This window comes from Pseudonaja textilis, chromosome 1 (assembly GCF_049901715.1).
Source record: "Pseudonaja textilis isolate UNSWEBS1 chromosome 1, rPseTex1.2, whole genome shotgun sequence".
NCBI lineage: Eukaryota > Metazoa > Chordata > Lepidosauria > Squamata > Elapidae > Pseudonaja > Pseudonaja textilis.
The window spans coordinates 158,470,527-158,484,921 of record NC_141990.1 but is presented as its reverse complement, the minus strand read 5'-3'; the positions used below and the strand labels follow the sequence as shown (position 1 = coordinate 158,484,921).

The window sequence follows — 14,395 nt, the reverse complement described above, 5'->3', positions numbered from 1 at the left end:
TAGTAAATTGGGTTAAATGCATAACTTTATAGTAGCAGACTTAAGTGTTTGTACACATATCTTTCCAAGTGCGAAATTTGGTTCCAGAATATTTGCCAATAGCACAAACTGAATTCATATGTATATCTGTAAGGAGCTGTTGGAAAAGAATTTCCTACAAGGCTGAAAAAGGACACCTCCTTGAAGAAGAATAAAATTAATAGGAAAGTTTTCTAACATTAGTATATTATGAAGAATGCACATTCTTTAAATCTTAAGACTACAAAGCCTATATAACAAAATAGAGCAAATCACTTTTCCACTTATTTGCCATGGTATAAATATATGAAATATGAAAATGGAATCTCAAAGTTATTTCCTTTCCCTACCTCCCACAACAAAATATAAGGACAGACAAAAGCTTATAATTCTGATATAGTAATTTCCTTACAGCAAGGTTTCATACTTCTGGATGTACAGGAAGTTGTATATATATATTCTCAGTGCACAAGAAAAGCCATTTAAAATAACCATAAAAATGAACATAGAGCAGTTTGTACATTTTATATTTCTGCAGAACTCCAAAAATGTAATAAAGAATTAAAAAAATAAAGCTTTATCACAACAAGCAATAGGCTTGTGATAAAGTACTACTTTGTTTGTTCCGTTGACAGCTTTCGTATGATAGATATTAGCAGCCTGGTTTTTAACAGGCAGAAATTTATTCTGAGTTTAATGTAAATGCCCTGAAACAGGTATCAATATTTTCATTGTTTTTGTTATCCTCAAAATTACTTTCTCCAATTACTACATATATTAGAGAAACATTGTCGAATAACTATTAGACACTGCTATTTTATGGAAATGTGACAATATTTACAAAACATTTTCACTGTATAGCATAATATACATCATTCTTAGAGTCCATTGTCACTACATACTGTCAGCTGTATCTCTTTACATCAAATACAAATATATCACAAACAGTAAATAAATCTAAACCAGCAACATAGTTTCCAAAACATTATAGATATTTTCCCAAACATTAAACAGACTGATCAAATACAACATTGGTATTCTGGGGAAAATGTGAAGTTTGAAAGAATGGGTTGTAAAAAGTGCTAGTTAATAAATCTGCAGTAGGAACCTTCAGAAAATCTGCTGTTCAAAGAGTATCTTTTCAAAACCTGCAGGAGGAGCATGACAGAAGTCACTGAACTGACAATCCAAAATGGCACTATCATCAACTGCAAGGAAAAAAACAGAGAAGATATACATATCACATTCAAATGCTCTTTATTACTGCAAACCTCATTGGGTGTTCAGGCTTTCTAGAAGATGAAGTGTATTGCAATTCCTTCCCTCTAGAATGATCTCCACACAGATGTTTTGATTTTGTTTTGTTATTATCTTCTATTAGTCAGCTGTATTCTTTTACATGTGTTTTTTTTTTTCAGCTGTTAAACCACACAGAGTCATTTGGCAATCCATAATAAGCAGCTTACTAACCCTGAACTTTCTGCTGCATTACCAGTGACATAACTATATGTTTGAATTTTTTTAGGCTCGTGCTGAAATCAGTGTCATACAGAAATTTAATGGGTACATAAGAAGTATTCGATAGAGGTAGTAGTTAACATGGAATAGAGATGATGATTTAGCCCAATTACCCAGTTCAGTTTATGGATGAGTAGGTAGCTGAACCCAGGTGAAGTGTAACACTTCATTCACTAAAATAGATTTTGAGAATGTCTCCTTACCATAGACCGCAGGGAAGACTGTTCCTCTGATTCCTGAGGCTGGACAGTGCATATTTTTTCCATTTAAATAAACATTTAGTTCTACATGGTCATATGTAATACCCTGTAAGACAGATATGAGTTTTATATGTAAACTTTTCTCTACCTTTTTGTTTTATTTGAACACACACACACACACACCCGAATATTTTAGGCTGATATTTAATACATTTTATTTCATCTTTTTTACTTTATATGTAACTCAGGCAATAAATATACATAATATTCCTTCCTCTTCCACTTTTTCCCCACAACATGAAACTATTCACTGCCAATCAAAATAATGCTTGTCTCAGAAAACAATAAAAGTACAATTATCACCTGAAAAAATAGAAGAATCTTGTCCCCTACTATAAAGATAAAAGGTGATCCTCTTGAAGCAAAAGATCACAAATTCAACCTTACTTTGGATTTCTAACACTGCTCCACGTAAACTGCTAAATCACCGTTAGATGTGGGTGGGGGGGAGTAGGCAACTATAATTCCCTACTTTGGAAATCTGTCTGCTTTCCTACTACAGGTGAAACTCGAAAAATTAGAATATCGTGCAAAAGTTCATTTATTTCAGTATTGCAACTTAAAAGGTGAACCTAATATATTAGATAGATTCATTACATGCAAAGCAAGATAGTTCAAGCCATGATGTGTCATAATTGTGATGATTATTGTCTTACAGCTCATGAAACCTCAAATCCACAATCTCAGAAAATTAGAATATTGTGAAAAGGTTCAATATTTTAGGCTCAAAGTGTCCCACCATAATCAGCTAATTAAGCCATAACACCTGCAAAGGGTTCCTGAGCCTTTAAATGGTCTCTCAGTCTGGTTCAGTAGGAATCACAATCATGGGAAAGACTGCTGACCTGACAGTTGTGCAGAAAACCATCACTGACACCCTTCCTAAGGAGGGAAAGCCTTAAAAGGCAATTGCAAAAGAAGTTGGATGTTTCCAAAGTGCTGTATCAAAGCACACTAATAGAAAGTTATGTGGAAGGGAAAAGTGTGGAAGAAAAAGGTGCACAAGCAGCAGGGATGGCCGCAGCCTGGAGAGGATTGTCAAGAAAAGGCCATTCAAAAGTGTTGGGGACTTTCACAAGTGTTGGGGACTGAGGCTGGAGAGACATGGGCTTCAAATGTCGTATTCCTCTTGTCAAGCCGCTCCTGAACAAACAACATCAGAAGCGTCTTACCTGGGCTAAAGAAAAACAGAACTGGTCTGTTGCTCAGTGGTCCAAAGTCCTCTTTTCTGATGAGAGCAACTTTTGCATCTCATTTGGAAACCAAGGACCCAGAGTGGAAGAAGAATGGAGAGACACACACTGCAAGATGTTTGAAGTCCAGTGTGAAGTTTCCACAGTCTGTGTTGATTTGGGGAGCCATGTCATCTGCTGGTGTTGGTCCACTGTGCTTCATTAAGTCCAGGGTCAATGCAGCTGTCTACCAGAAGATTTGGGGGAACTTCACGCTTCCTTACGCAGATGAGCTTTATGGGGATGTGACTTCATTTTTCAGCTTGACTTGGCACCTGCCCTCACTGCCAAAAGCACCAAAACCTGGTTCAATGACCGTGGGATTACTGTGCTTGATTGGCCAGCAAACTTGCCTGACTTGAACCCCATAGAGACTCTATGGGGCATTGCCAAGAGAAAGATAAGAGACATGAGACCGAACAATGCAGTAGAGCTGAAGGCCGCTATTGAAGCATCCTGGTCTTCCATAACACCTCAGCAGTGCCACAGGCTGATAGCTTCCATGCCACGCCGCACTGAGGCAGTAATTGCTGCAAAAGGGCCCCAAACCAAGTACTGAGTACGTATGCATGCTTATACTTTTCAGAGGTCTGATATTGTTCTATGTACAATCCTTGTTTTATTGATTCCATGTAATATTCTAATTTTCTGAGATTGTGGATTTGGGGTTTTCATGAGCTGTAAGCCATAATCATCACAATTATGACACATCACGGCTTGAACTATCTTGCTTTGCATGTAATGAGTCTATCTCATATATTAGGTTCACCTTTTAAGTTGAATTACTGAAATAAATGAACTTTTGCACGATATTCTAATTTTTTGAGTTTTACCTGTATAGTCTTTTTGTCAGCATTCATAATGTGCTGTCAAAATTCCAAACACAGAGCTGCAACTTGAAGACCATTAAAAACAGTGACTATATCATCTTGGAATTTGTAATTATAAGGACTCTGAAAACTCATTATACCTTGAATTTTAGAATACTTGGTCTGAAAAAAAATAGATAAAGAATTTAGCAGGATCCAAATTTAGAATGGAAAAAAGGCTTCCAAGAGAAAATAGAATTTTATAAAGCATAATAGAAGGATAATGAAACTTTATTCCTGTACTGAAAATCAAATTCGGCTATATATTTCTACTTCTGAGTGTGACAGAGGAAGAACTACCTTTATGTTTAAATTGGTTAGAATATTAGCAAATTAAATATAGAAAACATTACAAAAAACACTTGATCATGGGGTGTTTTTTTTAAAAAAAGCAAAAATATATGAGGAAGAAGAACTAACAACTAATTAGATAGGTTTTTTTTTACTTATTATTGGAATCCAGGAAGGACCCTAAAATGTTAATAATAAAATCCTTATCGGATTCTTAAGTAGATGTCCAGAAAGCAACAAAAGTTCAACCCATATCATTGAGAGATTTTACAATTTTACTATTGTTAAATCTATCCTAAGAAACTAAACATTAACAATGATGCTTCACACAAAAATATTCTACATTTTGATAGATTTTTTTTTATCTATTGATGAGTATCTATGAAACATGCAATATGAAAGCTATATTTATTTAGGAACAATATAAAGACAACATGCCTGATTCACATTATATAATACCCATTAAGCAATACAGAGATTACTCTACTGACGAACTTTTTCTGATATAAACAAACCTGTCTGCAACTCTAATCTAGAAGGTGTCAGAAGTCAGGAGGTGGTTATATATACACTTGGATTTACAAATAAAATGGACTTATATGAACAGCCTCTTGGAATGTAACCTGTTTGTAAGTAAAGTACTGTCTGTAATGTTTAAGCTCTGCTATTAAAATGATTTTGTGAATGCTGTGTTATATTAAACTAATATTTTTCTACAATTTTTCCCTCTTTTATCTTCTATTAGAATAATATTTCAGTGAAAAGGGAATGACTTCAATATAAATATGTCTGCTTCAGTACAGATGTATGTTGCTAGTTTTTCAAAGGCAGGCATATTCAATTTTTTTAAGCTAACAGTAACTTTAACCAAAACTGACATAAAAGAGACATATAAAGGAATGTTTTGATACAGAGCAATTACTAGTATGAGATTTCAGCAATAGGTCACATTCTTTTCAGGTATTTTTATTTGCATAAATGATAGTGAACAAAACAAACTGAAACTCACTACAACATCACCCTCCTGTGGCAGACTGTTTGCTGGCAATCTGTTCTTTTCTTCATTGTTGTAGTAAAGAGTTCCATCATTTCTCAGAACTAGACTATTTACATCATTCCCAAGAGGAATTTGGTTCAAGTTGACTTTCTGAGTTGCAACTCCAACACCCCAGATTCCTGAAATCACAGTAGAGGCAAAAAAAATGGAATGACATAGTCTATTAGATAAAAACCAGGGAAAATAGTTTTTCTGGGTTTGCCACATTAAGAAGCAATTCTAAATTGTCTCCAATGAAGATAATAATACTTAGTAATTCATTGCTGTGAGAAAACATTCATAAATGAAAGCTAATAAGTATAATAGCTGAAATTTCCGTATGCAATTATATAGCTGAACTTTTCTTAACTGATCACTGAAAAACAGCAATAGTGGATAAAGATATTAAGTTATGTAAGGATTAGAAATTTTCAATAGCCATTACAACAGTTCATAGTATTTATAAAATATATATAAAATATAATTTCCAAATGATAGTCTATCTGTACAGCCATTACAGAGATTTTGATTCTATATGAATATGAAATGAATTCTTGAAAAAGTTGATTTTGACTGACCTGTAGATTGAATTTTAAATTCAAAGTAGCTCTTGTTCTGATGCAAAGGAGCATTAGCTAAGCAACCCCCTGTACCGCATACTCGTCGTCCATTTTTTACAACGACAACATCTGTTCCTGCAGAATATAAAGCATCAACATGCAGAAAACACTTTGAACTATGTTGAAGACTTACAATTTTTATGCAGACAATCAACATTGATTTCCTTGAATTTCATTGTCAAGGAAATGTAACAAATGTTCATTTATTTTTCACCCCAATACCTTGTCCCACCTGCCAATTTTTTTTTCACAAATCCTATAGCACCCTACAGAATGTGTGGTGAAGTAACATTGGGAGACTCCAAGCGCATGCAGAGTTGGGGGCTTTAACCACTTTTCAAGTTGTCCAAGGGAACATAGATAAATAGGTTGTTTCAAAAGCAGGCATTCCATTGTCGATGCATCTATCCCACATGACAAGAGGGTAGGAGTGGAACAGAAAAGACTGCAGGCACATCAGCAGGCTCCCCTCCTATGTCCCACTGATCAGTCAGCTGCTTGTGTTTTTGACACAGAAACTCTTATTTTTTCCCAAGAGTGTATAATAGAAGCAATAAGAAAGCAACCACGTGAAGCCCATTCTTCTCAGGACCAGTGAAGTTCATTACATATTAACTGGACCAGAGGTCTCCAACCTTGGCAACTTTAAGACTTGTGGACTTCAACTCCCAGAATTCTCCAGCCAGCATAGCTGGTCAATGTCTGGAATACTCTACCTGACTGTGTTTTTTTTCCCCAAACCCCAAAAACGTTAACCTTAGACTGTCTACTATTGACCTCGCCCCTTTCCTAGGAGGTCTGTAGGGGGCCTGTCCTATTGTTTCTTTTATATATATATATTTATTTTTCTTATATATATCCATGTATTCATAACTATGTTTTTACTTATACCTGTTATCTTGTAAGCAATTGACAAATAAAAATAAAATAAAAATAAAACTTTAAGACAGCTGGCTGGAGAATTCTGGGAGTTGAAATCCACAAGTCTTAAAGTTGCCAAGGTTGGAGACCTCTGAACTGGACTATAGGTTGTGTAATTTTTTTTTCTAGAAAATGCAATTAAGTATGATGGAGCATATATTTCCAATATGCATTTAGAATCAAAGGGTAAAATGTCAAAACTTTTTCAAACAGACATTTGAAAAAATATATTTTGCACATAAGAACAATTTAACCAAGAATCAATGCAATTAACTTAAAAGGATGCTAGCACATTCTACAATACAATTTTCCAACTATCCTAATCCTTCTGAAAAGAACTTTAAAACATTTAAGTTTCAATATATTTTTGCTTTAGATGGGCAGATACTGCTTGTAAATGGACTTTAAAGGCGACCATCAGCACCTTGAATCATACCTAGAACCCAACAATAATTTTTGCACTTCTCAAAATAGTGGTGTTATCCAGATAAAAAAAGGTGTATCCATAATTATTGAAGCCATTATATTCTGGACTAGCTGCATCTTCTGAGTAGTCTTCAAGGCCAGCCCCATGTAAACAATACACGATAATAGTCTATGGGGTAACCAAGGCATGCACTTGTGCAAAAGCCTGCTTGGCCACAGATGGAGCTGTGAGTTCAAGACGACCATCAAAATTACGAAAAGCTTATAACAAAGGTGCTCAATCCTATCCAAAATCTAATATGAAATAAACTGGTATCAATTGGTCTCCAAATCCATTCAGTCTTGCTGAAATTAAGTCTCAGTCTATTTTTCCCCATCCAGACTTTCACAGGTTCTGGGTACAGGAATAGCAGCTCAGCTCCATCTTCTGTTTGGCCCAGTTTGAGATACTGTACACAACTGTGTATCACCTGCACACTGATGACTCCTGATCTCCACTGTTGAGCTGGAGTGATTTCATGGAGCAGTTAATAAGGAAGAGCCCATTTAAGACAGAAAATCCACCTGTGTTCCCATTTTACAACCAGTTTTCCTTGCTGTAAAGTCTCCCAACCACATGTACTTCAAACCTCATAATTTCTGTCCGTTTTACAGTTTTAAGGAACAAATATCAGAACTAGTCAATTTTCTAAGTGTTGCTCTTTCACAGGTTTCTCTAAGGGGATTAAAAGATTGACAATTTCATTCTGAACCTGTTTTTTAAATAACACGTGAAACCACATATTTAAATGGGGAAGAGGAAGGAGACTCAGTGCTGCCTCCACATTAATCATATATATTTAATTAATTAGTATTTTGTTTATTCACATTTCTAAGGATAACTTGTAAACAACTTTAGTTGTAGCAGAGTGCATCGATATAATTACTTAAGGATAGGAAAAATGTAACAGATTTGTAATTTCCTTGCTATAGGTAAGAATGCACTTTGAACTCAAAAAAAATATGCATTTATTAAATTCACATTTAAGTAAATTATTTATTAAAACAGTAAATTAAACAGATATTACCACCTTTTACTCTTTTTTTCCTAGCGCAAATCAAACCTTCTTGGACGGGGGGACAGAAGCATAGAGAAATTACACCTTTCAATTGTTACAAACACAGAAACAGAAATTTAAACATATTGTTTCGTTAATAGCACAAGATTTAGCATAAGATTTCAACGCAGATTTAGAAACGAACGGGGCGCTTTCCGATTTCTTTAAAATGCCGTTTCCAGGGGAAATCAACCCTGCGAGAGCGGTTGCCCTTACCCATCTGTTGCGTGTCCAGCAGCACCGACGGCATCTCCTTGAGAGGGATGTGCCCGGCGCTGCCTTCTCCGCACCAAGCCCAGCGCAGGCAACACCACACGGAGCCCGAGGCCGCCCCTGCCGACGCCGCCATGGTTGCTCGGCCGCTCTAGCTTCAAAAGGCGGCGGCTTCAGCTTTTCTCCACACACTTTCGGTTCCCGGTCGGCTGATCAGTGAAGGCTTCCATGTGCGGGGCAGGCGCCCCAGCAACAAATCCACGCAAACTCAGCAGCCTGAGTTTCTCCTCTGCTGGGAAGGGCCGTTCTTCATAGAACGGACCACACAACTCGCAGGCAGAGAAGAGACAGGCCCGCCTTCTGAAATGAAGCAGAATGTCAACAGGTTGTCTTGTTTTGTAACCAGCGCCTTTTAAAATCACAATTTAGCATTACACAATGTTATTTCTTACAATGAGCTCATTCCGTGGATACATTTTTGTGCAGAATTGTTGGCTACCTCCCCAAATGCCCCAAACATCCACTTAAAAAGCAAATAGGACACAGAAAAGGAGGTCCCAGGGAAGCTTGACTGCCTATCCCTGGGAAACTGCCCTGGGAGCCCGGCACTGTCGATGCATGATTTTCACCCCCATTTTGTATCCAAGGGCAAGGAATTTATCTATTTTCTCTAATAGAGAAAGCAGTAATCCTGTGTGTAGCCCTTTCATAGGATTCTTTTCTTTGGACAACCACCAGGAGGCAAAATACTCCTAATCCAATCTACATTTGAAATAATCAGATTTATATAGTCAGATCTTATTCTATGGGGTCCTGTACTAGAAACTGAACTTATGCATCCTTGTGGCTTGAAAGACTATTTACCGTAAAGTAGTTTTAGGAATTATCCAGGTACTGATGCTCAACAATGTTGTAGAAAAGGATATACAGGTAGTTCCTGGTTTATAAATGGTAATTGGGAATGGAATTTCCAGCACGATGTGGTCATAGAGTACAACATGACATGACTTCATTGCTTAGTGACAGTGATCTCAAGCAACTGATGTTGCCATTGTTAACCAAATCCCAACTGGTTTGCTAGGCAAGAACCCTTTCCTCATTCATAAATTAGAAGCTATATTGAAAATAATCCTCTTTGGAAGGATTTCTTTTCCTGTTCAATCGTGTCCAATTCTCAAAAAATGGCTGGACAAGGCCCTCTAGTTTTCTTAGCAAAGTGTTTTGGAAATGTTTTGCCCAGTTAAGGTACCATATCCAATAGCATATTTTGGGAGCTGAGTATCAATGTTTTCATCCCAAATCCAGGCTTCAAAGACTCTGAATAATGTTTTTCAAAATTGCCAACTTTTAAGATGTGGGACTTTATGCTGGCTGGGGAATTCTGGTAATTGAAGCCCACGTAGCTACCAAGTTTGAAAAACACTGGAGTGTTTCACAGGAAGTCTTTCTTTTTTAATTTTTTTTAATAAATTTTATTGAATAAACATTAAAGAACAATTGAACATAGTGTGACTTTCTTGGCCATCATTTTGGCCCTACAAGCTATAGTATAGAGATACACATAACAGCTCATTTCCCTTTTCTCTTATGTTATTAGTATAGTGCTAGCTGCATATTATTTCTATTTACATTTATCTTCAATTATCTACAATTATATACATATTTACAACCACCTTTTATTCTCATGCATTCGTATCATCTCATATTTGTCCATTATATTCCATTCTCTTTGGTTTACAAAACTTTAACTTTAATTCCTCTAAAGCAGGGTTGTCCAACCGTGGCAACTTTAAGACTTGTGGACATCAACTCCCAGAATTCCTCAGCCAGCAAAGCTGGCTGATGGGAGTTGAAGTCCACAAGTCTTAAAGTTGCCACGGTTGGACAACCCTGTTCTAAAGCGTCAACCCTTTCTTTCTTTTTTCTTGACTCTAGGAAGTGTTCCTTGTGAAACAATCATGGGCAAATGAAAGCCGAAGCTACTTATTAATCTGGCGCTTCCTTTCCTGCAAACAGCTCCTAGTTAATTAGGGGACACGTTCCCCACTCCAGTTTCAGCCGACAGACGAAGAAGGCGAGACAAGGAAAAAGCCACTTCAAACATGATTGGAGAAGAAGCAGAAACCCAAGCCCCGCCCTTACGTCATGACGTTAGGCGTAGTTCTCAAAGCACGTGAAAATGGCCTTCCAGGGCAGCTTTCGCGGATGTTATCTGTGGCCAAGCGGAAAAGGAGGGAGAGCGGAAGTCCCGCCCCACCGGATCCTTTTTTTTTGGACTGGGGAAGCGTCCTCCGCGGCAGAACTTGCAGCCTCTCGTCTCCTCCTAGGAATCAGGGGCGGGGCCCTCTCAAGGCGACCTGCAGGTGAGCTGGACCTTGACGGGCGTCGTGCTGGGCCTCCTTCGGGGACGCTTCCCGCGGAAGGGAAGGCATGAGCCCGGCGGCGGCGGCGGCGGCGGCGCTGCAGGATCAGCAGCTCTGACACAGGAGGGGCCGCCAGGATGGCTTCCATTGTACCCACCTCCTTCCCTGTACTGTAAGCGTCTCTCTCGGCAGGTGAGGCTGAAGGCTTCTGCCCCGGTCCCTAGCAGTCGGGCAGTGATGGCTGCGTTCTGCTGCGATGGCGGCACCCCACGCGCGCCTCTGGCGGTGCTTCGCACGGTCCCTGTCCCCCAACCGCCCAGGCAGAAACCACGCTTGGCCCATTTGTATTTTGGCGTCCGGTGCCTTGGCAAAAGCGTCGAGGGCGCTGCGGTTTTCTTGGCATGGTTTCCCCAGAGGTGGTTTGCCTTTGCCTCTTTTCTAGGGCTGGGAAAGAGACTGGCCCAAAAGTCACCCGCTGCCTTTCTAAGGCGACTAGAGCTCAAAGCTCCTACTAGTTTCTAACCTGATGGCCTTAACCATTAGATCAAACTGGCATCCATGTCCCACAAACTAGCTGGTCATAGAATAGAATATAGAATAGAATAGAATAACAGAGTTGGAAGGGACCTTGGAGGTCGTCTAGTCCAACCCCTGCCTAGGCAGGAAACCCTACACCACTTCAGTCTTGTATATTGTGTGAACCAGCCTCTGGTTAGCTTTTGTTTTAGTATATTGGGTAAACTCAGTGAATGGAGCCGATTAAGTAACCAAGGTGTTAAGCAAGTGTGAATATATAGCTTTAAAAAATAAAGTGGCCGAAAATTGCTTTAGAAGGAGTGAAGGCCTCTTTCTTACCTGCTTTGTTATGAAAAAAAGGGGTGGGGTGGGGTTGTGGGAATAGAAAACTATAGGTCAGTAGTTCTTAAAATGATCTGGGGGTCCTGGAGGGTCCCCAAGATCCTTTCAGAGCATCTGCAAAGTCAAATATTTTAAACTTTCTCGATTTTAATGTTTAATACAGTAAAGATCAAGAGATGTAACCCACATAAACCAAAACTCTTTGGGGTCATTTCTAAGAATGTAAAAGGGATCCCAAAGCAAAATTTGAGAACCATTCTAGGTAAAGGTGGTATTATGGCATGGGGACATTGCTTGGGAAAGTCTTATATCTTGAGAGAATAGCATTAGCCTACTGCTCTGAATTACCAATATGATAGTAATGGTCACTGGCAGGAGCCACTGGAATTTTCTGAAGCTATTGTGGTGCAATTGTTTTTCTAGTCAAAGGAGTTAGAGAAAAACCTCAAAAACTGATAATAGCAAAACACTTTGATATTCTTCACAAGGACGTGGACATATTTATAAAACCATCAGGGGCAGGGTTAACTGCAAGGAATTACGGTTCAGACTATGTTGTACCTGCAAGTGATATTAATTCCAGCACCAATGGTACCAGGCCTTATGGACTGTTACTTTATGTTCCTTATCCATTTTTTCTTTTATTTGAAGATGAGTTAGTCACAGAATAACATTTAATACATCTTTTCTTATTCATTTGCAATCTTGAAATTCTTGCCATTTTATTCATTTGGTAAGAAGTAAATTCACCGAACTCTTTTTATGTTCTTTTGCAAAGTAGTTTTATGTAGAAATGCATGCAAGAAATTTCAGTTTCTTAAGACTGATTATGAGTATTTGTTGCTTATATTTTTATCTCTTTGTTATAGAGAAGAATGGAGCTCCTTGAAGAAGACCTTACATGTCCCATTTGTTGTGGCTTGTTTGATGATCCACGAGCATTACCTTGTTCACATAACTTCTGTAGAAAATGTTTGGAAGGGATCTTAGAGGGAAATACTCGGAATGTTATTTGGAGACCATCACCTTTTAAATGTCCGACATGTCGAAAGGAAACTACAGTAACAGGGGTTAATAATCTCCAGGTTAACTATTCACTAAAAGGCATTGTCGAAAAATATAACAAGATTAAAATATCAACAAAAATGCCTGTCTGTAAAGTGCACAGTGGTCAGCCTCTTAATATTTTTTGCCAGACAGACACACAACTTATATGTGGCATTTGTGCCACTCGAGGAGATCACATAAAACATCTCTTTTGCTCTATTGAGGATGCTTACTGTCAAGAAAAGCGTGCTTTTGAGACACTATCCCAAGTGTTTGAAGCATGGCATTGTGGAGATGCACTTTCTCGACTAGCAACTTTGGAAACCAGCAAACGAAAAGCTCTCCAGATGTTGACAAAGGATTATGACAGAGTAAAAGATTTTTTTGAGAAATTACAATATACTTTGGAACAAAAGAAGAATGAGATCCTCTCAGACTTTGAAACCATGAAGCTTGCAGTTATGCAGGCTTATGATCCAGAAATCAACAAGCTGAACACTATCATACAAGAACAGCAAACTGTGTTTAATATTGCAGAAACATTTAAGAATGTATCTGAACCCATTTTGTTTTTACAACAGATGCAAGAGTTTAGAGAGAAAATCAAAGTGATAAAGGAAACTAGATTGCCTTGTGTTACTGTAGACATCAAATCTACAATTAAGGATGTTGATACTAGTCAGTGGGAACAATTTAAGCTAGCAGATGTGGATAAACTTTCACTACCTCAAGAGAAAAGCTCCTTCAATTGGATGACAAATACCTTCCTTTCAGCACGTTTTTTAGTAACTGCTTTAATTTGTTTACTGATTGTTATTACTCAAGTATGTGTTACAGATTTTTGGGGCAAAACTTTTCAGTATTGGAAAACTTTTGTTTCTGCGTTTGGCACAGGTTATCTGACAGACCCAACAGAGATGGCAGATCATGCTATTTTATACTGGGAAAAAGTAGCTGATAGTGCTGCTATTTTAAGTGAAAAATGTGTAAATTATATCCATGTGTTGTTGAATAATGTTGCCCAATTTATGTGCATGTACAAACTTTTATGAATCTTCATGTTCAGGAAGTACATTTTCAAAATCAGTGAGTTCTTTTTTTAAATGTAAACTTTTTTTATATTTGAAATGGTCTTGATTATTCATGTATTGAACTATTCTGCAACTCATGTTAAAAGCTGACTTTGTATTGTTTTCTGAAAGTAAAATTACATGACTTGATTTTGTTTAGAAAGTAATGTGTATAGTGGAACATGTAAACCTTTTTTATTTATAAAAATATGTTTGAGTTTCAGATTGGAGTATAAGTTGGAAATATGTTTGCATGGGTATAATACATAAATAATGATTGTATATTATTTCAACAAATCTTGGTCCTTCAGAAATATTGCAAATTTTGTAATTGGTTATTAATATATGTGAACCTAGGAAGTAACAAATTAACTTTTGTATGTTTATAAGCAACTCAATACAAAATGAAACTGGAACATCTTGGGCTTGCAAATCACTTTTTTTTTACAACTAACAGTTACAGTAACACAAGTTATGTAGAATTGTCAGTAGCCAAATCTATGGAATGTTATACAAGTTCATGCTGTTAGGGAGGTATGTGAGTGTCTTTCAGTAG

General features: G+C 37.5%; 2 protein-coding genes across 3 annotated transcripts; one reads left to right on the top strand and one right to left on the bottom strand.

Annotated features, from left to right (window-relative positions):
• Positions 1 to 388: 388 nt before the first annotated feature.
• Positions 389 to 8,654, bottom strand: SPRYD7 (SPRY domain containing 7). Its single transcript, XM_026707666.2, has 5 exons — positions 8,505 to 8,654; positions 5,803 to 5,919; positions 5,198 to 5,364; positions 1,740 to 1,842; positions 389 to 1,226 (listed from the first exon to the last, which is right to left on the bottom strand). The coding sequence occupies exons 1-5, from the start codon at positions 8,635 to 8,637 to the stop codon at positions 1,129 to 1,131; spliced, it is 618 nt and encodes a 205-aa protein (XP_026563451.1). The 5' UTR covers positions 8,638 to 8,654; the 3' UTR covers positions 389 to 1,128.
• Positions 8,655 to 10,718: 2,064 nt separating this feature from the next.
• On the top strand, positions 10,719 to 14,250 carry TRIM13 (tripartite motif containing 13). 2 transcript variants are annotated; one of them, XM_026707665.2, is made up of 2 exons: positions 10,719 to 10,864; positions 12,592 to 14,250. In XM_026707665.2, the coding sequence occupies exon 2, from the start codon at positions 12,598 to 12,600 to the stop codon at positions 13,819 to 13,821; it is 1,224 nt and encodes a 407-aa protein (XP_026563450.1). In that variant the 5' UTR covers positions 10,719 to 10,864; positions 12,592 to 12,597; the 3' UTR covers positions 13,822 to 14,250. The 2 variants fall into 2 exon arrangements, with proteins under 2 accessions (XP_026563450.1, XP_026563449.1); XM_026707664.2 differs by having other exon boundaries at positions 10,757 to 11,056.
• Positions 14,251 to 14,395: the final 145 nt, after the last annotated feature.

Excerpts from the sequence above, each read along its gene's own strand:
- SPRYD7 (XM_026707666.2), bottom strand. The coding sequence starts at position 8,637 with ATGGCGGCGTCGGCAGGGGCGGCCTCGGGCTCCGTGTGGTGTTGCCTG. Across the intron at positions 1,843-5,197 it reads CACAGGAGGGTGATGTTGTA|GGTATTACATATGACCATGT; the intron begins GTGAGTTTCAGT and ends TCTGTCTTACAG. Across the intron at positions 1,227-1,739 it reads AGTCTTCCCTGCGGTCTATG|TTGATGATAGTGCCATTTTG; the intron begins GTAAGGAGACAT and ends TTTTCCTTGCAG.
- TRIM13 (XM_026707665.2), top strand. The coding sequence starts at position 12,598 with ATGGAGCTCCTTGAAGAAGACCTTACATGTCCCATTTGTTGTGGCTTG.